Source organism: Melozone crissalis, unplaced genomic scaffold (genome assembly GCF_028551555.1).
Source record: "Melozone crissalis strain CALT ecotype California unplaced genomic scaffold, PUWL_Pcris_2 ptg000018l_1, whole genome shotgun sequence".
NCBI classification, from domain to species: domain Eukaryota; kingdom Metazoa; phylum Chordata; class Aves; order Passeriformes; family Passerellidae; genus Melozone; species Melozone crissalis.
This window is the reverse complement of record NW_026535796.1, coordinates 44,232,531-44,253,877: the sequence shown is the minus strand read 5'-3', so window position 1 is coordinate 44,253,877 and position 21,347 is coordinate 44,232,531. Positions and strand designations below refer to the sequence as shown.

Sequence of the window (21,347 nt, the reverse complement as noted above, 5' to 3'; positions counted from 1 at the left end):
ACACATATATATATACACATATATATGTTTGAAAAATAGATTTCAAAAAATTCCTGGGCTTTGGTGTGGAGGCTCTGAGCAGCAGCCAGAGCTCCCTCTTCTCAGTAGCTGCAACATCATTACACAAAGATACAGAGACACGGGAGCCACTATTCAAATGCAGCCCCTCAACTTTGTGACCACAAGTGGGTTCTATTTCGGTCCTTGCTTTTGAGGTTGCTTTTGATGAAGGGATCAGAGTTTTTTAGCTCCCTGCCACTACATGTTGCTGTTGACCTCTACCTGCTTCTAGCTTTCAGAACTTTGTTTCCATTTCCATTTCTTTAGTGTGAAGGTTGGGGATGGGATCTGTATTTTTAAAACCTTGGTGCCAACTGCTGTGTGCTGTTGTACTGTGCCTGACTTTTGCTTCCTTTACATCTCCTCTTGTGTTGTAGATCTAAGTTGTCCAAAGTATCTGCTGGAGTATGGCCTCTGGACTCTCATCTCCTGGTGACCTGGGACATAAAGTGCTGTATGAAAAATCCTGACTCGATCAAATTGGCAATAGAGTCTCAAGAATTATTTAGGTGCCTAATGACCACTGGTTTCAGTATCAGGCAAGCACCACATTGAGAATTTGTGCATTGTTTTTCTGTGGCTCATCTGTCCCTTCAAAATCAGAGTATTTTCTAGACTTTTCTAACCTTCTCCCTTCCTCCCCTCTGAGCAGACAGGAGTTTTGGTTACCCAGCATTGCTCTGGTATCTCCAGACAACATCTCCAGTGGGCTGTCATAAATCTTCAGTCCTCTTGTGTTCCATTTTGTCTTCAGGCAGGGTTACAGCACAGACCATGGAGCACTCACCCAGAAAATTCAAGGGCGCGCAGGGGCAAACCTTGAGTACCATCTCTGTATGACACTGGGGGAATTTACTCCAGCTGACCCTTGTCTTGTACAGCTCATGAGTAATCACATGGCATTTTCATATTGCTGTGGTTTAAAAAGAGAGGTAGAGGTGCTGTTGGAAGGTGGGTTTTAGCTGTTAAGAGAACCATTTTTCAGCCTGGTAATCTTGCAGTTTTGCTTCAGTCCTGCAGCTTGGCTGGGTGACCTTTCAAGGTTATAGGAACACCTCTTATGCCTCCTTTTTCTTATTACTGGGACAAGCATTTCAATCATTACACACCTTTGTAAACTACCTGGAGATGCATGGGAGGCATAAATGCAAAAGTAAGATTATTGGTATTGCATTATTATTTTCCCCAAACAATTCACTGTTTTCTACAAATCAGAGCACATGATTTCTTGTTTATTGTGTAATAATAGCCCTGTGTTGTGGTGGTAAGTAGGACACAGATACAACTTTTCAGCAATGTACAGCACTCTTTCTTATCTTTAATTAAATGCTATTCCCCTGTATTGGAACACATTCTGTGATTACACATGTTTACAGTCTCTAAGTAACTTACCATCAAATACACAAATGAAAATCAGTGCCCCAAAGCAACTTGTGCCTTTTGTCCTGTACCATACCACACCTCTCTCATATTTTTTTTAAATTGGTACTTCCAGTTTCCATTTTAAAAATTAAGGGGTTGAATTAAGCACTTTTTTATGAATTTCCTCCAACCATCTCTGCTTTTGATCTAGGGACATGTATCTATCTAGCTCTCTGCCCTTCCCCAGCACAGTAACCCCTGGGGATACCATAGAGCATAGAGATGATACAATTTAATAAAGTCACAATAAAACATCCAAGGCCTTTCATACTTTTTCACTTTCTTTAACTCAATTTATTTTTCATTTCATGGACAGAGATTTAGTCCTGGTATTAGTTTATGATTTTGCTGAAAGAATTACCGAACACATACAAAAAGGAAATATTATTTTTATTATTTATTTTGTGCCATGTATACCATAGGAAAAAAAAAAAAAGAGTTGAAATCACTTCAGTACCGCTGTGTTTTTCATTACAAAGTTATTACATATAGAAATTACTCCAAATTATCTGAAATGAATGGAAATTATGAGGTTTAAATTCCCCAGGTTACTGCAAGCACAGCACTGGAAATTTATTTTGTCATCTTGCTGAACATAATTGCTACAACAAAATTTCTTCCATTTTACAACCACGGCATAACTTATTTATACCAGTGTTGTTGTAATTTTACATCAATAAGTTGCATGGGAAGGAGTACACAGGTGGTAATTGAAAACAGTAATTTGTAGTGGGGTCCAGGTGGAACAGTTGGCTCAGAGAAGATTTCATTTGCTGCTCTGTACATGCTCTGCTTCTCGGTAGCCTTTGGCTAGGGTGCTGTCAAACCTCTGGTCCAGCCAGCACTGAGCTGCCCTGATCGTCCAAAATTCCCTTTCAAAGCAGCAGTGGAGCTGAGGGGACGGGCTGACCTGTCCTTGTGGCACTGGCCTGCAGCTCACACTCAGAAGCCAGAAGCGAGGTGCGTGGGGAGAAGGTGAAATCACAGCTGGGAGAGTGGGAAGCATGATCCTGGAGCCAGCAGCAGCATCCTTGGGGGAACTGAGCTGGAAGGGAACACAATCCAGGGCTGGAGCATGCGTGTGTGTGCACATGTGTGTGCTCTCAGTGTGCTCTGGCCAACGCCAGCTGTGCCCCTGGCTTTCCTGCCCTACTGTCCTCAGCAAGCGTGGCAAGACATTGTCATTTGTTTGTCAAAGGGAATACTGCTACTTGATCATTTTCAATTAAGATGTGAGTAGTTGCCTGAGACACGAGCAATGACGCTAACATTCATATTTTGCTCCACTCTTTATGAACAGGAATGTGTAATTTGGGTGCAATATACAAGCACTCCCCGGCCAGGCATCCACATTTCTGCGATCCGTAATTGTCAACAGGAATAATGAAACTGCAGAGGCTGATACTGAACCTAGAAACTGATGAATTTCCCTGTTTGAGTTCCGTTGCACAAGTTAAAATAGTAAAAATAATAATAACAACGATGCTGATTTGTTACTATGGATATACCCTATTTAAATAAAATAAGGTAGGATGAAGGTAGAGGGAAAAAGAACAAGAATGAATGGGTTGCTGCTCTCTTCTGATGTTCAGATAGATTTTCATGATTCACAAGAGACAGGCTGGAATGTTTCTGTCATTAGTTCAAGCTGAAGATTTCATTGCAACATTCAGAGCTTAGAGGCCTTTGTTATTTTAAACAATGTAAAGATTTCAAATCCTCTTAAAATGATCTGAGAAGGGAAAGAGAAGAAATTGGTTGAAACTTGCTCTTGAAGACAGAGGAGAGCTGTACCAAATTTCAGCTTGTGTGAGTTCTGAGGAATACCTGTGGAAGGAAAAGGGGTTCTTTGTCTCCATCACATGCCAGCCAACTTATACATCAATCTCTCATGCAAGACTATGTTATGCATTTCTGTGATGGACCAAGTTTTAAAAGTACTTCTTCAGACAAAAATAGCCCTCAAATTCTGTTGTTTTCAGGGGGTTTTCAGAGATTTTTTTTTGGATGAATTTAGTGCTGCTTCACAAAACTCAGCTTACTGCACCAAGAAATGATGGCATTTGTTTTCCAAAGGCAAAAACAATCCTTGGACTGAAGTAGCTAGAAAAGATGTGCCAGTTTGTTTTTTTTTAAAAAAAGCCTCCCCAGCAACAGCGGGTTTTGCCCATCTTCCTTCAAATATTTTTTTGTCCTAAAGCGGGTGCTGTGTGGATGCACAAATGGCATTCATGGTGGGATGGAGTACTTATAGCAGATGGAATGCTTGACTCCTTTTTGTGTTGGATGCTTATAAAGCAGGTTCCCCTCTATCTCTGCCTGTCAGCATGTGCACACAGGTGAAGGGAGTCCTTGGCAGGATGAGAGAAGGTGCCGGACAGAATTGTTATCTTTTAGAAGGACCCTCAAGTTACAAATGTGGGGGCAGGTTTGGCTCTCTCTGCAGTCCCTAAGGTCCTGCAAGTGATTTCAGTGGGGACACACAACTGAATATCTGCTGTCAGAAAGTCTGATGCTTAAAAGAAGGAAATAATGGAATGATCTTGCATTTTATGTGGTTTGGTTTTGTGGGGTGTTTTTCTCTTTTCTGTGTTTTTTTTTTTTTTCTTTAGAGAAGTGGCATTGTTTTGCTCTTGTTTATTTTTATTGAAAAAAAAGGTGTGGGGGAAAACTCAGCCCCAGCATTTGGACTGTTATCTAGTGCATTTAACACTTGGTTGGAAAGAGTTAGAAAAATGAGGGACTCTATGTCACTTGAAAAAAAAACACCAAAAAGACTCAGCAAAAGAATTCACAGACCACTGACTGAGGTAGAGACTCCAAGGAAGGTTTGGAATGTAGATGTTGAGAAAAATCTCATTTTCTAAATTCACTCCTAGAAACATCAGCAAGTCACAGCCACCAAAAAGTAGGGGACACCAAATGTCTCGAAAACACAGCAAAATCTTCATCCCTTTTGCCTCACTCCAAAAAGTCTTGGGAATGGGGCAGGGTATAATACATTATCCTTTTAAGCCTTCATTTCACTGCACTCTCAAATACACCAGTGTCATGGAAAAGAAAATCAAGTGAATAAATGTTGCAATTTATATATATTTGAATAGATAACAAGAACAATTTTACTGTTTGCCATAAATTAAAACCCCACCAAATCATTCCTCTAATTGAGGTTCTGAAGCTCTGTTTATGGCTGCAAAGTGATTTGATAAAAAAAATTACACATTTTGAGTTATTATATCACCCAGAAATTTGATGCCACTTAACTATGTAATTTTCAGAAATGATATAAAACCACTGCAGAAAAATATTCGGGGAAGCCCAAAAGACCTCTTTTTATCTGTTTTTATGAGTCTAAAATGAGAACTCGCAGAGATCCTTGCTCTGTATGTGAAGGCTGAACTGCCACCTCGGGAGCTTTATTAATATGTATGTAAATATGATCTGGTTAGATCCTGTGTTTCTGTGCCGTTTCACAAGGTGGAGCGGCTAACTAAGCCGAACAGATCAACGCCCTCTGTTTATTCCCTCCCAAGCAGCAACATTTAAAGATTCAAAGAGAATGAGGACAGCAGCCTCATTTATGCAAGATTGTCTCAAACTTCCTTCCTTCCTTCCTTCCTTCCTTCCTTCCTTCCTTCCTTCCTTCCTTCCTTCCTTCCTTCCTTCCTTCCTTCCTTCCTTCCCTCTCTTCTCTCCTCCCACCCTGCCCCAACTTCCACACCTGTATCACAACCAATTTACCTCTGACTTAGCATAAGATTTTACATTAAAGACTGAGCAGAAACCAAAATGACATCGCACAGAATCTGCAGCTACAATTTTTCTTCCACTGAAAACTTGCTTGACCAAATGGAGAGAAAGTGGAAATGCATTAGAAATATGTCCAAGTGGCACATCAAGATTGTCCTCCATGAGGATATTGGGACTTCCTCTTTACACTGACGCTGATGTTATTTATGCATCTATATCCGTGCCAAATTTTAGCTAAAGACATTGCATGATTAAAAAAAAGAAAGAAAAGAAAAAAGAAAAGAAAAAAGAAAGAGAAACCTAGAAGATAAGCTTCTGTGTTGAGAGTTCTCGACTCAGCATGCCTTGCTGTATACAGGCTAAAATGGAATATTTGTCATCAGATGAGCTTGTTTTTCCCTGTAAGGATGGTGTTTCTTTATGAGAACTCATATCCCTTACACATTATGAAAACAGAAAATATTATTATCTTAATACAAGATATTTAGTGCAAGAGAGTGCTTTCTCTCCCCTAATTTAAAACAAGGGACCATAGTACTTTCAAAGCCAGCAAAAATCTTGTTTTCTTGTTGCAGATTATGCTCCCATTTTGCTCGGCCTTTTTCCTTTCTTTTAGGCATATTTTTGTGGGGGGGTTTGTGTGTTTTGCTGCTGTCGTGGGGAGCTGCTGTCCCAGGTTTGCAGGCGGTGGCGGGGCCGGAGCTCGGCCCCATCCCCGGGACAGCGCAGGGGCAGCCGGGGGGCTCAGCCCCGGTGCCGGCAGCACGGCCGCGCTCTCGGGACAAAGCGGGGCCGCACCGGGGCCGCCGCCGCCCGGGCAGCCCCCGGGGACCCCCGACCCTCTCAAGGGGCGGCTGCGGCGGCTGGGGAAGAGACAGAAGCGCGGGGCCAGCTGCAGATGGAGGCAGGTCGAGGGATAGGTCAAGGTTAGAAAGAGCCTGCTATTGATCTGGCTTTGAACGCGAGACAGGGAGAGCAGAGAGACTAAAGGGGGAGCTGTGAGACAAGACATTAACAGCTTTCAGTGCTAATGATCACAAGTGCCAGACAGGGGAGGAAAGAGAAGACTGAGAAATCACTTTGGAATTTTTTTTTCCCCTCTATTGGGATGTATTTTCGGAGGAGGAGGAGGAGGAGGAGGCAGGCTGGGGGTCAGCCCCCGAAGCCTTGCCCGCAGCAGGAGAGGCGAGACGGGACTTGCGGCGTCCCCGCTGCCCTGGGCAGCCGGGGAGTCCGCCGGTCAATCATTGCCGGCCCTTATCTCCTGCTCTCGGTGCCCACTGGAAGACACTGGTTAATCAACAGATGATGCCCAGTAACTTCCCGATAAGCCGCGCTCCCGAGGGGTGCAGCTCCCTGCAGCTCGCCCGAGAACGGCGGCGCCCGGACTTTGCACCCCGCAAGGGCCCCGCGGCGTGGCCTGGGGCCGGGCCGCGCCGAGAGCAGCAGCACAGCCACACAAAAGCCTCCGGGCCCCGCCGGCCCGAGCAGAGCGGCATCAAAGCGGGGAGAGCCGTGAGGGCAGCTCCATCCCCGCCGATCGGCCCGGGCCCCTTCCCGCGGGGGCGGAGGGCAGCGAGGGGAGCCGCTTCTCCCCTCCGGCTCCCCCGCGATGGGGCCGCATCCTTCACCCCGACTCGGACACGGCTGCCCCGCAGGGCAGGAGTGGGGGCTCCCCTCGGGGCCCCGGGGCCGTGGACCTGTCCCTCCCCGCCCCTGCCATCACCACGGTCATTTTCCTTTGCAGGACCACGCAGGACACACCGAACACACGGGGCGAACAATCGCGGCAGTTTAAGCGCCCTTAATGGCCTTGGACGCGTTAGCCGAGCGCTAGTGGAGGCGGAGGGCCGGGACCGGGCACGGAGGGCAGTGCCAGGCTGGCCCGGCGCCCCCCGGCCGGGGCTGGGTGCCCTCGGCACTGGCCGGGCCGGGCTGCGGGCTCTGGCAGCGCCGGAACGCGAGCTGCGAGCGGGCGGGCGGCTGTGGGGAAGGAGAGGCAGATTTGCTGGAGGAGGCGAGAGCGATGCTGTTTAGCCAAATTCTCCTCAAAGCTGATTAAGGGCACCGAGATGAATTCTGGTCCCCTCAAGACTCGCATGCGATTTAATACGAAAATCACTTATTTAACGTGGAAAGTAAATGACACGAGTGCGGCGCGGGTCTCCAAGTGGGCTCCGGGTACGGGCTGGTTCCTCGGTTTTCTGCTCCATCTGCCTCCGAGCCCCCAGGCCTCCCCTCTCCCCGCTCCTCTCGCCCTGGCCAGACCCGGTGCTGAAAATCTGTTTGCACCGAACTGTTGTTTACTTATCGGGGGAGGAGGGCGAGAGAGAAACAATCTCAGGAGATGGGCCGGGAGAGCGGAGGTAGAGGGGAAAAAGTTGGTTTCCAAGAATCTTCCAAGTTAGAAACGCACGCAGTTGTGGGCAATTACCTGCGTGTGAAATAGAAGGACAAGTGCACTGGGATGCAGCTCCTGGGAGCTCGGCGTCTCTCCGTTCGTGGCTGAGACTTAATTTCTCCAAGGAAAAATAGTCTCTGCCAGGATTTTAAGGGAAGGGGGGTTGGGGGGTGGGAGAAGGTCGGAGCGTGTGTGCGTGTGCGGATCGGGTGTGCGCGCGTGTCCCGCTACCATCGCACTTCGGGTAGGGAGAGAGGAGGGGGGAAAAAAAAATCCCTTTCCCCAGCCCACACAGATATTTGTGTTGTTGTAAAACTGTTCGAAAGAAATGCAGGGGGAACGCGCTCGCCGCCGAGGAGCTGCGGCGGCGCCTGGAGGGAAGCAGGAGCAGCCCGCGACCCCCGGGGAGCCTCCGCTCGCGGGCACGGACGGAGGGAGCGCGACCCAGCGCCGAGCCGGGGCGGCGGAGAGCGATGAGCGGCGGCGGGGCGGCGGCGCGGGCGGGCAGCGCGGCACGGGCGGGCAGCGCCGCCGCCCCCCGCGCCCCCCGCGGACCCCGGCGGCCGCCCCCGGCCGAGCCGCCCCCGCTGCGGCCGGCGCCGCGCTCGGGGAAGTTTGGCCGGGCGTGAGGATGCGGATTTATTCCTTCCCCGCCGTGTTTCCCTGGCCGCCGGCGCTGGAAGCGGCAGCGCACAAAGCCCGGAGCGGCGGCGAGCCCTGCGTGTGCCGGAGTTGGTGTGTGTGCGGTGTGTGTGCGTGTGCGGTGTGTGCGGTGTGTGCGAGTGGCGTTTCTTGTTCTCTTGCAGGGTACAATGTTAAAAAGCCACCGCTAGTCGCCCCCAGTGCTCCTACTCTCTGGGTCTTTTTGTCTCTAGTGCAGATTAAACGTCACGTCCGCACTTGAACTTGAATTTTATCCCATTGTACAGAGGCAGCCCCAGCCATAGAGAGACAGAGCGCTCCCAGAGAACCAGGACTCCGCCATCTTCACATTGCAATATATAATAGTAATAGCCAGCACCAGCCCAGCTGCACTGGGGGCTTCCTTCCTTCCAGTCCCAGTGCCAGGCGAAGGGGGAAGAGTGCAAAGTGGTGCTGGAGCACTGGCAATCCAAAAGCACCAGGGCAAAGCAGTGCCACTTGAACTGGGAAAGAGGAGACACAGTTTCGGCTACCCCTTTTCAAAAAATTCTCTCTATATATCTACCCAGCAAGGGTCAATCTCTGAGAAACATTTTTTTGGCGATTTTTTTTTTTTTTGAGTGGGGGCTATCCCAATTTTAGTACTTTTCTTCTTTTTTACTACAGTTTTTTTTATTTTAATTTTTTAAATTTTTCTTTTTTTCTTTTTTTTTTCTTTTTTTTTTTTTTTTACCCTCTTGGTGGAAAAGCGCACTTGCTAATTTGCCAAGCACTCTGGAAAGAGGGAAAGAGAAAAGTGTCACTGGCGGTGCATATCCTCCTAAGTTCAAGAAGAGATCTGGAAGTCCAAGTGGCAGAAGCAGTGGAGAAAAGACAGTGTGTGAAAGAGAAAGAGAACGAGAAAGAGCTTTTCCTGATGATGATGATGATGATGATGATTTTTAATTGAGAGGGAATCCCAACCAGTGCACCACAGCAGCAACAAAAAGGAGGCGTTTTTTTTTCGTTTTTGATTTTTTTGAAAGAAGAACTCGATAAAGAAGAAGAAGAATAAAGAGGGGACAAAAAAGAGGAGGAGGATCGGCCCCCCAACACATCCCCCCAAACCAGTGCAGCTCTCCAGGCGATGCCAGTGTAAATGCCAGGGCAATGTCCCGTCGCAAGCAGGGAAACCCGCAGCACTTGTCACAAAGAGAGATTATCACACGTAAGTTTGAACTTGGAACGAGACCGAGCCGAAATCGAGAAGCAAAATTAGGGAAGGGGAGGAAGCGGTTGGGGAGGGGGGGAGTGTGTGGGGGGGAAACTCCAGGAGCAACCAAAGCTGGTAAATGACTTCAGAGAGAGGGAGAGGAGAAGGGAATTAAAGAGGGGAGGGGGGTGTGCGGCTGGGGGGGATGGGCTGGGGGTGGAGGGGGGGAGAAGCCCGAAGTTTGCCGTGCGTTCGTGCAGCGGTGCGGAGGTGAGGCGGCCGGGCGGGAGGGCAGGCGGCGTGCGGCGGGGAAGGAGCGGCCGGCGGGCCGAGCGCGGCGCGGGGCTCTCCGGGCAGCGGCTGCGGGCGCGGGGGGCGCGGGGCGGGCAGGGCGCTGCTCCGGGCCGGCCCGGGCCGCCCCGCCGGGGCTCCGCTCCTCGTCCCCCGCTCCGGGGGCAGCGCGGGGCGGTGGGAAAAGTTGGCCGAGAGCCTCGCCTCGGCGTGACAGCCGCGGAGGGTGGGGGGAGGAGGATCAAGGTGGGCAGCGAGGGAGGGAGACGCGGAACGGCCGGGGGGACTTAGCGGGAAGCACATGGAGACGCTGGGCCGGCGGCGGCGGGGCCGAGCCCCCCGGCACCGCAGCGCGGGGCAGGTAGACGGCCAGCTGCGCCCTGCCCGCCCCAGGTGCAGCGCCGGCGGGGGAAAAGCGCTCTGCGAAGCGCGGGGCAAGGCAGAACCAGCTCGGCTGGGGCTAGAGGCAGGGCAGGGGCTGCCAGGGGCCGGCTGCGGGCGGGAGTGTCCGTCGGTGGCGGGGGGCGCGGGGAAAGCCGAGGCGGGCACCGGGGATGGAGTGCACGAAATGCGGGTCGGGCAGCGGCAGGGGCTCGCCTGCGGGGCAGGAGTGGAGGCTGCACTTTGCTGAAGCTCCCATTGTAAGTGAAAATACACACATATACTCCCACCCGCCGCCCCCCCTACCCAAAAAAAAAAAATAGGGAAGGAAAAAATAGAGCGGGGGGGGGGGGGGGGGAGGGAAAGAGGCATCCCCCCTCCCCCAGCGCCAGAATCCCCCTCCTCCCCGTTCCCACCCCTACAGCTCCGGGAGAGGGGCGAGTGCCTGCAGGCAGAGTAGGGGGCAGGTCCCCGAGCGGGAGCCCCGCTCCGCCGCTCCCGTCCCCGGGGGCCTGTGCCGAGAGGCGGGGGGGAAATGTGGGGGCGCCTCTGGGGCGTGCGGCCCCCAGCGCCCCGCGCTGCTCCGCCGCCTCCGGGCACGGGCAAGGGGGAGGTCAGGGGGGTCCCCGTTTCCCCCCTATAGCATAGGACAAGTTTAGGGGGTGGTAAAAAAACGCCCGGCGAGCCCGGCCGGACCCCGGCCCCCCCCGGCCCGCAGGACGAGCCCGCAAGTTGTTGTGCTGCGGGGGGCGGCGGCTCGCACGGAGCCTGCCCGGGGCTGAGCCTGAGCCGCGGCGGATCCGAATATTTATGTTGAGATTTTAAAAAATTTAAATAAATAAATAAAATATTTCCCCGGCTTCTCTCCCCTCCCCTGAAAGCCAAGAATAGGAGCCATCTGCCAGGAGCATTTGGTGCTTGCGAGCTCCTCTCTTTCTTTGTTACCGGTGATAAATTTCTGTTTGTAAGATCTCCTTGGGAATCGAGATATATATGTGTATATAATTTTTCCACCTCCATTGGGGTTTTCTTTTCATAGCGGAGGGCTGTTGGGGGACGGTTTGAGTTCTGAAATATAAAATTCTTTCACTGTTTCTGTATTTTTTTCCTATATATATATATATATATATATATATATATATATACACATACATATATATATATATAAAATATGTATTTTTAAATGTGCGTCTTTATTTTCTAAAAAGTACCCCTCACCCCACCTCCAGCCCATCAGCTGGTGGAACCTTGATGAAGATGCATCTGGTACTCAGCTTTTTCTGGGGGGGGGGGGGGTTGTTTTTAATTCATTGTTATTTTGGAACCAGATTTGCATCACCATAAAAGGTGGATTCCCCCCTTCCTCAACTCCCTCCCCTTCGTTAATTGCATTTTTGATTTTAACCATCCGGTTTGGAAAATGTCTTATCCTTTTTTGTTGATGGCTTCTTATTTTGCCCTCCTTTCTGTTTTTAAATTCTTTTTAAAAGAAAAAGCATCAACATTCACCAAAATCGTCCAGTGTAATTTCTCCCACTTGTTTTCTGTCTCACTTGAGAGGAGATGTGGGGTGTTGAAAGGGGGTGTGCGGAAAATCTGTTTTGTTGCGCACGTCTGAATTTGTTTCAATGGGTGAAACATTTCTTTTCTCGCCGCTGTTGCTGCTGGGGAGGGGGGGAAGGGGGGTGGAGAAGAGAGTCAGGTAGGTCTGTTATTCCAATTTGATCTCCTTTTCCGATCGCTTTACTTGAAGGTAAATCATGAGGCAGGAGAGTATTCAAAGGTGCCGAGGAGCTGCGCGTACAATGGGTTTAGCGGGAAGGCTGGGGGAGGAATGGAGAGCAGAGCAGTACGAGCTTCCCTCCCTCCCCTCCTGTATTTATCTATCTCTCCATCCCGAGGAAGCTGGCGGAGAAATCAGGCTGCATACTGAACAGAGGCAGGAAAACCCGAAGGTATCCAGGGGAAGGAGGTGGTGGGAGGCGGGGGGGAGCTGCAGCGTGGGGCTGGGGCTGGGGAGCAGGAGCAGGAGCAGGAGAGGAGCAGGAGCAGGAGCAGGAGCAGGAGCATTTCAGCATTTCAGCATTTCAGCATTTCAGCGCACAGGTCTGAGCCTCAGCTGCAGCCTTGCACGAGAGGGGGTTGCAGTCTCTGCACTCCTTGGCAAGTGTCATTCATGGAGGAAAAGCAGCCAGGCAGTGTCCTCTCTAAAGGGGAGTTTGGAAAGTAGTGGGCAAACAGAACAGGGAACCAAAGCACTTAAAACAGAATAGAGTCAAGCCTAAGCCAAGCCCCCCAAAGCCAGGATGAAGTGATACTGTTTTCAGAAATCTTGTTTTTATGTTGTCTTTAGCTTGGGCACTTTTTGCCCTGTCTCCCTTTTTAGCATCTGTAAGGGGAGCTGCATTTCAGGATGGATTGAAGATTTCTGCCAGGCAAGGAAAGAGATGGGGAGAGAGACAGAGAAGGAAGGGTTTTCTGACACTGTTCAGCTGGAGTTTATTTGGTTTCCTCCACTTGGTGTTTGGAGAAACGTTTAGATCCTGAGTGTAAGACAAACAAACTCAAAAAGGAGAGAAAGTGCAACGTTGCTGTGCTCCAGAGTTGCAGCATCTCATTAGCACAGTGGTCTTTGAGGCTGCACAACGGAGTGGCCTGCCTGTGTTTGCCAGGCTCACCCAGGCAGCCTTGAACCGTGTGTGAGCAGGACAAAAGAAAGAGGTGAAACACATGGAGAGGAAAAAGCAACTCTGCACCTTTCTCCACTGCTGGTGGACAGAGCAAACTTGGCAGCCAAGCTCATTTAAATGGGTGGACAATGCAAAAGAGCTGATTATGTACAGGAGAAGAGGCTGAAGTGTTGAGCTGCTCTGTGCAAAGAAATGTTATTTTGGTTCTGTTCAAACTGCTGATTTTCCAGCTTAAGATCTTCCATTTTTAACTTAAGAAATCTGTTTTCAAACTAGCCCTGCATTTTGCATTTGAAGAAAATGTGAAAGGCAAGAGCATGTGAAAAGCTCGCTGGTAGCAGTTTTGCAGAAGGTGGCAAAGCTGGAACATTTCTGTAGAGCAGCAGCAAAGATTGAGAGGGAAAGGCACAGGAATATCATACAGTTCCAGGCAGAGAACCAGGTTTCCCAAGACAGGTCTTCAGTACCTGGTCAACAGGTTTCCTAGGAAGAGCAATAATTTCCTGTATCACTTTGTTTTGTACGTAGTCATTAAAAATCATAACAAAAACCCCTATGATTTTTTGCATGTCAAAGTTTTGCAAATTGCTCCAAGGAGCGTCTCTTAAAATGCATTTAGATTTAGTGCAATTAACGCACTTTCCCTGCAGAACAAAACCCACACCAATGTAATCAACTCTAATACAAAGAGAATGTAAGTTGTGACTGAAGAATTAGAGAGGAAATTACTATTATTTTAAGGATGGATGACTTTTTCATAATACCTGCATGGCTGTGCACAGAAAAGCACAGCCTTTTAAAAGACATCTCGTGTGTTTACTTTAATTAGGACAGGGGAAAATAAAGGTTGTATGCTGTCGACGTCCAGGTTGTCTTTCATTTGAATATATTTGTATTGGACTTACAAAATAAGTCAAAAGAATACTGGCACATTTTCATAGTTTCTGTTCTTTAAAAATATTTTTTAAAACTGCTGCAGAGTAACTAAGTTGTGCCTGTGGGTTGTTCTGCCCTTTTTGGTTGGTGTGTCCGGTGGCTTAAATAGATATACAGTGGGTGAGAAACCATTTTGCAGTTTTTTTTCTGGTCGGCAGATGCAGAGCATATTTTGTCAGGCTTATTTAAATACTGAGAAATAAAACTCTTCAAGATTCCACAAACTGGCCGCGTTTAATAGAAATGGTGGGAGCCCTTGTTTTGCACAAAATGCGTGTTTCTCTGCAGAACAAAGGGTTGTCTTGTGGCATATTTGGCAATAATTATGACTTAGAGAAGTGCGCGCTCGAAGAAGTAGTACAAATTTTTGATATCATTTATAGACTCTGCTTGACTTCAGCTGCCTATCCCAGGGCTGAGCTGGCTGCGAGCAAACCTCTCTTGCTTCCAAAACGCCTCGCACACGACATTCAGCTCGTCTCCCGCATTTCCTACCTGGATCCCTTTGCCCTTTGTGCTGTTTGTTGATGGAAAACACTTTCCAAAATAAACTTCGGCGGCTGCCGGAGCCTGCCGCGCGTCCCGGCCGCCAGTGGCGGGGCTTGGCGACTAGGGGGAGCTCCCAGCCCGTGCGATGGCCGCGCCGGCCGCGCTGGCCGCGGGACGCGCGGGATGCGCCGCCGAGCCCGCACCGCCGCCGCCGCCGCGCTCCCTGCGCCCGCCGTAAAGTTGTGCTATTGATTTCCGTGCCGAGAGCTAGCCGAGAGAGGCTGACAGCGAGACGAATCTGTTTTTTAACTAAATCGCGGCTGATTAATTGACTCGGGCGGACAGGGGTTTTTAATTAAAATTAGTTTTTAACGGTGCTTTTTATTGTCAACAGACAGTGTTTAAATTCTCAATTTGTTGTTGTCGGATAGTGATGGGGGTAATGATACCTGCACATGAGTGAGCTCCTGCGTGGTGGGGAGTGGGGGGAACCCAGGGAGATCCGTATGTTTGTTCCAGTGGATGTGAAAACACAGAGTGAAGAAGCTGGAGTTGTAGGGCAAGATGTGTGCAGCAACAAAGCAGACACACATGTACAGAAATTGGCTTCTATTACATATCAGAAAGCCGCATGTACTTCTGCAGAGAGGATTTGATATGAGACAGTTTAACATACTTTGGTCCTTAGAGCAAACTATCTGTAGTTCCTGCAAATGAAAATAAGCATTCTTTCTTTTCTAGAGGAATAAACACAAAATCACATCTGTCACGTAGAAGTTGCTGCTGAGCAGCTCACAGGTTTCTCCGACGGGCTTGTGCTGTTCTCTGCTGCAGTCGGCTTGTGTGTCATGGGCAGACTTTAGCAGGACATTTTCCTGCCCAAATGTATAATTTAGTGGCGTGCACATGGGGAACTTTGGATATGTGTTTCACTCATCCTGAGAACTCCATCGAGCTACAGCACTATTAACACAGCAGAAGTGTCTTCTTACTTTTACGGTGCAATATGTGCATGGAGATTGTCCTGTGACAGTAAAGTGTGCTTTATTCTAACCTTCAAGAGAAGTAAATTAGGTCAGACAAAGGATCAGGGCTGTCATCAGCTGTACAAAACCCCTTCACTCTTGGGTAGAGAGGACCAGTAATTTATCTGATGATTTCTCTACTTCATTTAATGTTTGAATTGAGGTAGTTGGAAGCGTATAGACAGCAGCCAGCTCATTTGGCAGACTGGTAAGCTGTAGAGTACAGCGCCTGGGCCGTTGCTGATGCTAGTGTTGCACAGCCATGGGGAAAACCTTCCCTCCTCCCCTCCCAAAACCTCAGACTTCACTTGCTGTGGCTTTCCTTCCATTGCATGATTGTTAACTTTTATCAAGAGAAAGAGCTATCCCTCTCTCCTCCTCCCTTTCCTCTACCCACCAAGTGCACATACACACACGCTCCCCTTCCTCTCACTCCCTCCTCTGCCTCCCACCCTTCCCACTCCCTCAGGTCGAAGCCTGGTGGAAAAGCCTCCCTGCGGAGACCTGTTACCCCAAAATGGCTCTCAGCCTCCTCACCAGAGCATTTCCTACTCTTTGGTTGCAGTTTGGTTTCTCCAGGGTTGCAGTGCAGCTGTTGGTTGAATTTAGCCTCCCTTCGGTACCGTCCAGAGAAAGCATGTGGAAAAATAAAGAGTGGCTGGGGCTTACCCACATGCTTTAAAGTTAGCAATTCCACTAAAGCACTTGGTGAAGCATCAGCATTGTCTGTAGATGGATTTATATGTATGTATCTTTTTAATGAGGGAGGGAAAAGGCATCAATAACTGCGTGCATTGATAAATGCATGATTCATTCAGCTGCTTGTACTATAGCACCTTCCTCCTCGGTGTTTATTTACTTTTTCAAAATGTATCTGGGCAGGCTGCACACCATTTCTCGGCACTCAGCTGCAGCCTCAGAGGCTCCTGAACATCAGTTAAATTTTCTTGCTGTCTGTCCTGCTTCTCAAAAAGCTGTTGCTTGCTCAGTGCTGTAGACCCTTGCTGGAGCTTTAAGTAGCAGCTTATTTCTTTGCTTTTCTTTTTTTTTTTTTTCTTTGCTTTTCTTTTTTTTCTCTTTTTCTTTTTTTTTTTCAAAGAATATATAAAAAATGCCTAAAGCAGGCTATTTGAAAACAAATTAAAGTAGAGGGACACACTTCATGCATTGCAGGCACGCGCCAGTAGAAGGGGGTTAGAAGAATATAATCATTTTACTGGCAAAAGTGACACCAGATCGGGGATTTGATTAATGGTGCAGCATTCACAGGGACTTAGTTCTGTATTTTTGACATATGCAAGTCTTTTGTGTAGTTGCCTCAGTGCAAGAAATTCCGTTTTGTTTTTTTCCTGGAGCAGCTGATAATTTGTATGTGTGCTGGATATGCCCAAGGTACTTTCCAAAGACTAAGCACTAGACAGCACAGTACAAAAAAGGAATCCAAAGTTAAGGGAGAGGAAAAAAACATACTGGTTTACTTAACTTTTTTATGACCCCTTTTACTAAGCCACTGGAAGAAGCCATAAATTCACTGAATGTTATAATGAGTATGCTTCAATGAAATTAAAAAAAAAAAAAAAAGGCTTAAGAAAATCGTATATGAGCAACAGTGTGCCATAAACAATTGAAAAATGCAGTCTCTTTTGAGTCTGATATTTAAGAAAAGAACAGATCTGTTGCGTGTTTAATACATGCTCAGAACTAATTACTTAATTTTGATCATGCCTTTTAAATCCTTGGGTAAGAATCTCTGCTTCCAGTATTCTTTTCTATGCCAGTTGAAAGCCTGTACCCAAATACCGCTCCTTCTCCTTTTGTGGCACCGAGAACTCCTTTCTCTCCTTGGTTGTCGTTTAGTTTTAAATAAAACAAATGTATTCACTGGGGAACAAAGACTGCTTTTATATCACATCATCACATCCCATTTTATCTGCAGAGATTTACAGCTTCTGCAGTCTATAGAAGAGCCTATACATTTTCTGCTTTCAAAAGCAGTAAATATTTTTTTTATGAATGTATCGTTTACTTAAGAGATACACTACTCTCTTCCGTAACACAGTACATAGTTTCTGAAGAAATAACATCTGACAAGTGTTGGAGATTTGTGCAGATTCTGGGATATTCTTGTCTTTTGTCCTATTTGGGTTCCGGCGTGGTTATTATGTCATTTCCCTACTTCTTTTCCCTAAATCCTGATGTGCTGAGTGTCTCTTTGTGGCAACGCTTGGGGTTGTTCTGCCTCAGGTGTGTAGGGTTAAACTGCTGTGAGGGTTAAACGGCTTTCTGAGAGATTCGGCTTTCTGCAGAAGGTGTCTGAGGTAGCAGTGCTGCAGCACATCCTTCCCCTCGCAGCCCTCTGCGGGTGCCGAAGCCTTGGAGCGGCCGGGTCACGTCGTGCACCCTCCGAGCCCCACCGGTGCCGGTGCCGGTGCGGTGCCGAGGGGCGGCCGCTGCATCCCGCCCCGGGCCCGGCGCCTGCCGCGCTCCGCTGCCGCCCGCACCTGGCGCCGGGACGGGACGGGACCGGACCGCGGCTCTGCGGCCGCACCGGGGCCGCGCTCGCACGGCACGGAGGGGCACAGCCTCGCCCGCCGCTGCTCCGCTGCCTTTGTGCGCTCTGCACACACGCCGGAGTAGTGAGGCACAGTGCGGTCCCCTGTGTTTTGGGGGCTTCTCCATCGAGTTGTCTCTTTCGGCAAACTCAGCCTCAGACTTGTATTTAGGAAAAAAATTTAAATACCACAAACAACTGCTTTGCAGTCTTCAGAAAAATTAAAACCCGGTGTCCGATAAGCGGTGCCTGGTACCGCTGAGTGTGATGATGCTGGTGCAATATGTAGGCGTAATCTCAGCTGTGCACCTTGTGGCTGCAGGGAGCTGCTGGGATGCTCTGGAAGCAGGTTATTGATAAACTTCGACGGCAAAGAGCCGCGCTGCCCGCTCTGAGCAGCGTTAGTCTTTGTGCAGCAAGGATCCTGACACCGATCTCGGTGATAACCCAGCCTGAGAGCGTGTGATTCGAGCTACTTTCCGTTAAGCATGTTGATGTTACAGTAAATGTGACATGTGGGTGTTGATTGAAGGGACATAATTTTCAGGCCTGCTTTGGGCCAACACCCTGAAGAGCAAGTCAGTCCTTTGTGCTTGCTCCCCAACTAGGCTGAGCTCTCCCTGGCTGTGCCTTCAAGACAGCAGTGACTGAGGAGAACAGAGCATTTGACGCGCTGCAGCACATTTCTAGGCAGTATCCTGTACCTGGCTACCAGGAGATGTGTCTCTATGGTGGACTCAGCTCCCCCAGCTTGTCCCAGAGAAGAGTGGCCCCTGGGGTAGCCTGTGCCTTGTCCCCCAGGTGGGCACAAGGGTGGGCAGTGGCTGTGGCAGGGTGCTGGGGCAGGCAGGGCACCCAGCAGCACCTCTGCAGTGAAGGCACTGGCAGCGCTCACATTCACCACCCCATTATTGATTTGTGCAGAAAGCAGCCACGGGGGGGAAGTTTCACATGCAACACTTTGGCCCCACACCAAAACATTTCCTCTGCCCCCTTTGCCTCATTTTGATACTGTAGAACAAGTAAAATAAGGAAAAGAATAGGTTGGCAACTTCTAGATCCTTTCTTACCCTGGTTCTGCAAAGCAATAAAAAGACAAGAAAATAAATGATTGCTGTCTGGACCCAGCCTCACTCAAACTCTGTGAACAAGCATCCATGGGTCTATCCTTTAAAGCCTTGGAAATGACTTTTAGCAAAACAGTCTTTTCCACTATTAATGGGTAAGATTTTGAGACAACTGACAGACAGAAAGTAGTTAGCATTTGCATTCACTTTAATACTGGGCATGAGAGCATTGTTTGCATGGGGCACATATGCTCTAATGATGTCACCATGCTGGAGCAGGAGCGCTGGTGGCTTTGTGACAGTGCCTTTATGGAATTAAGGGGTTTGTCCACTGTATTTTGGTGTGATAGACAGCCAGAGACTTTGGAGATGCTGCTTAGAGTCCAGTCAGCAAGTGCAACACTTTTTTTTGAGTAAAGCAAATGATTTAGATTGTCCAGTTGCTTTAATTTCAGAAAGCCATCACATAACAACTGTGTCACTCATGTCCCCAAAGATTGCCCATTGCCAACTCACTGTGCTCCCTAGGCAAGCAGTGCCAAGGCAATGCTCTGTGTAGGAATCTCTGGATGCAGGGAAAATACTGGGCACACCTTAACACGCCTGAAAGAAGCAGGGCACGAGTCCTGGCTGGAAATAGCTCATTTGCTTTTTTTTTACTTTTCCCATGTAAGCGACATGAGATGTTTTCCCTCCTCCTATTTTGTGTGGCCTAATTTCTCCTTCTTAAAAATAAAAATTAATTTAAAATAAATACTTGTGAATAAACACCCTCCTTCCTCTAAACCCATCTACCAACAACAGCAATAAAACCACAGAGTTAAATTCAAATAATGTGAAGCGACTCATTTTAAACCCACAGACACAAGCAGAGTCAGAACTTTAGATTGAGACTGGCCTAAATTGCCCCACTGGTATTAAAGGGCTCCTTAAACAGCCTAAGATCTTGGCTGTTGTATTAACCAGGCATGACCCAATGCGTTATGGGCTGGACTCGCAGGCTTTTTTCTCTTTCCCTTTGTGGGTTTTAAATCTCTCCTGTAATGTTACTTGAATGTAGGTTTTTAATGGCTTAATTGAGTTGTCAATAGGAAGCCTTTTCTTTCTTGTTTTTTTTTTTATTCTGAGTAAAAAAAATAAATGCAAATTGACATGGATAAAATGCATTTGAAGATCTATTCAGTATTTTGTTTTTCATTCTTTTATGTCTGTTTTCCATGTTGTGAATAAGGGGATGTAATATAGCTTTCGCATTGTTGGGTGAATAGCTGGTCGCATGATTGATGATTTATTAAGCTCAAATCAGAAATAGTATTGAGTAAAAAAAAAAATCTTTTGATAGTTTGAAACCCAATTACTACTGATCACGAGGGCTCGGCGTACCAAGAAAACGAAAAGCTGATTTTTGGTGATGTGACGACTGCCAAAATATGAAGGAATACCAGATGTTATTTTAAAAAAAGTGCCATTGCAGAGTCCTTGGAAAGAGAGAGTGAGCGAGTGTAAGCGAATAGGCATATGTGGATTTAACTAATATTCAAATGAAGTCTAGAACTGAAAAGAAAGAATTCGTAACAGTTTAGCTGTTCAAACCTCCTTCATGTTTCCACAGATGCCTGGTCAGGACCCTTATCAATTGCAGCAATTTTACTACATTTTCAGAAGAGCACGATCTAAATCACAGGCAAAAAAAAAAACAAAAACCTCACATCAAAAATATAATAAAGTTGAGATCCGTGCTTTCTTTATATTTGTTACATATATATAAATGCCAAAATTCAGCCTTTGTAATTTAAGACACAGACTTTAATAAAAAGGCTTCAGAGGAATGTTAGTGAAAGTAGTAACAAGCATTTTTCCCCGTGCCATCTTTTATTCTTACGACCCTTGGTTCAATTCCTGTTTTCGTGTTGTCTTTTCCAGCTCTTTGTCCCATCTCTCACTTGTGTATCTTCGTGCCTGTGTGTGCCTCTCTGTACAGTTTTTTTAAATATTTTGACACACTCTTCCCCCTTAATAGGAATTCTGGCTACAAATTGCGTGCACGTTTCTAAAAGACCCTTTTCACAGTCCTTTTCTTTTGGCTCTAAAATGATGTATATGTAATTGGTAATTAAAGGTGCAAGCTCTCTTCAATATAAACAATATTGCTCAATGTTAGATCATTAAAGGGAACTGCAGCACTAAATAATTACCTTTTGCATCGTGACACACTGTTCGCAGGTATCCGCTCCCTTCCCCAGCAGTGCCTTTTCAGCACAGGGTTATAGTCACATTTTCACTAAGGCAAGGAGACATCTTTTCATGATATAAATTGGTGAATTAATTGCTTAGCATTGTCTTCAAACTCCTTTTAAACCTAGATTAAGAGGAAAACGGTAATTAATGATTTTCAGAATGGGTGAGTTGGGAAGCATGAGCCTCCTTGTGCCCGTGGCTGGCTCCAGCAG

At 47.7% G+C, this 21,347-nt stretch overlaps 1 protein-coding gene across 3 annotated transcripts in view; it reads left to right on the top strand.

Annotated features, from left to right (window-relative positions):
• Window positions 1–8,396: 8,396 nt before the first annotated feature.
• Window positions 8,397–21,347, top strand: part of BCL11B (BCL11 transcription factor B) — a 97,241-nt gene continuing 84,290 nt past the window's right edge. For all 3 annotated transcript variants that reach the window (XM_054275301.1, XM_054275299.1, XM_054275298.1), the window contains exon 1: window positions 8,397–9,482. In XM_054275301.1, the coding sequence (XP_054131276.1) occupies window positions 9,425–9,482 (58 nt within the window). In that variant the 5' untranslated portion in view covers window positions 8,397–9,424. The remainder of the gene's footprint in view (window positions 9,483–21,347) is intronic.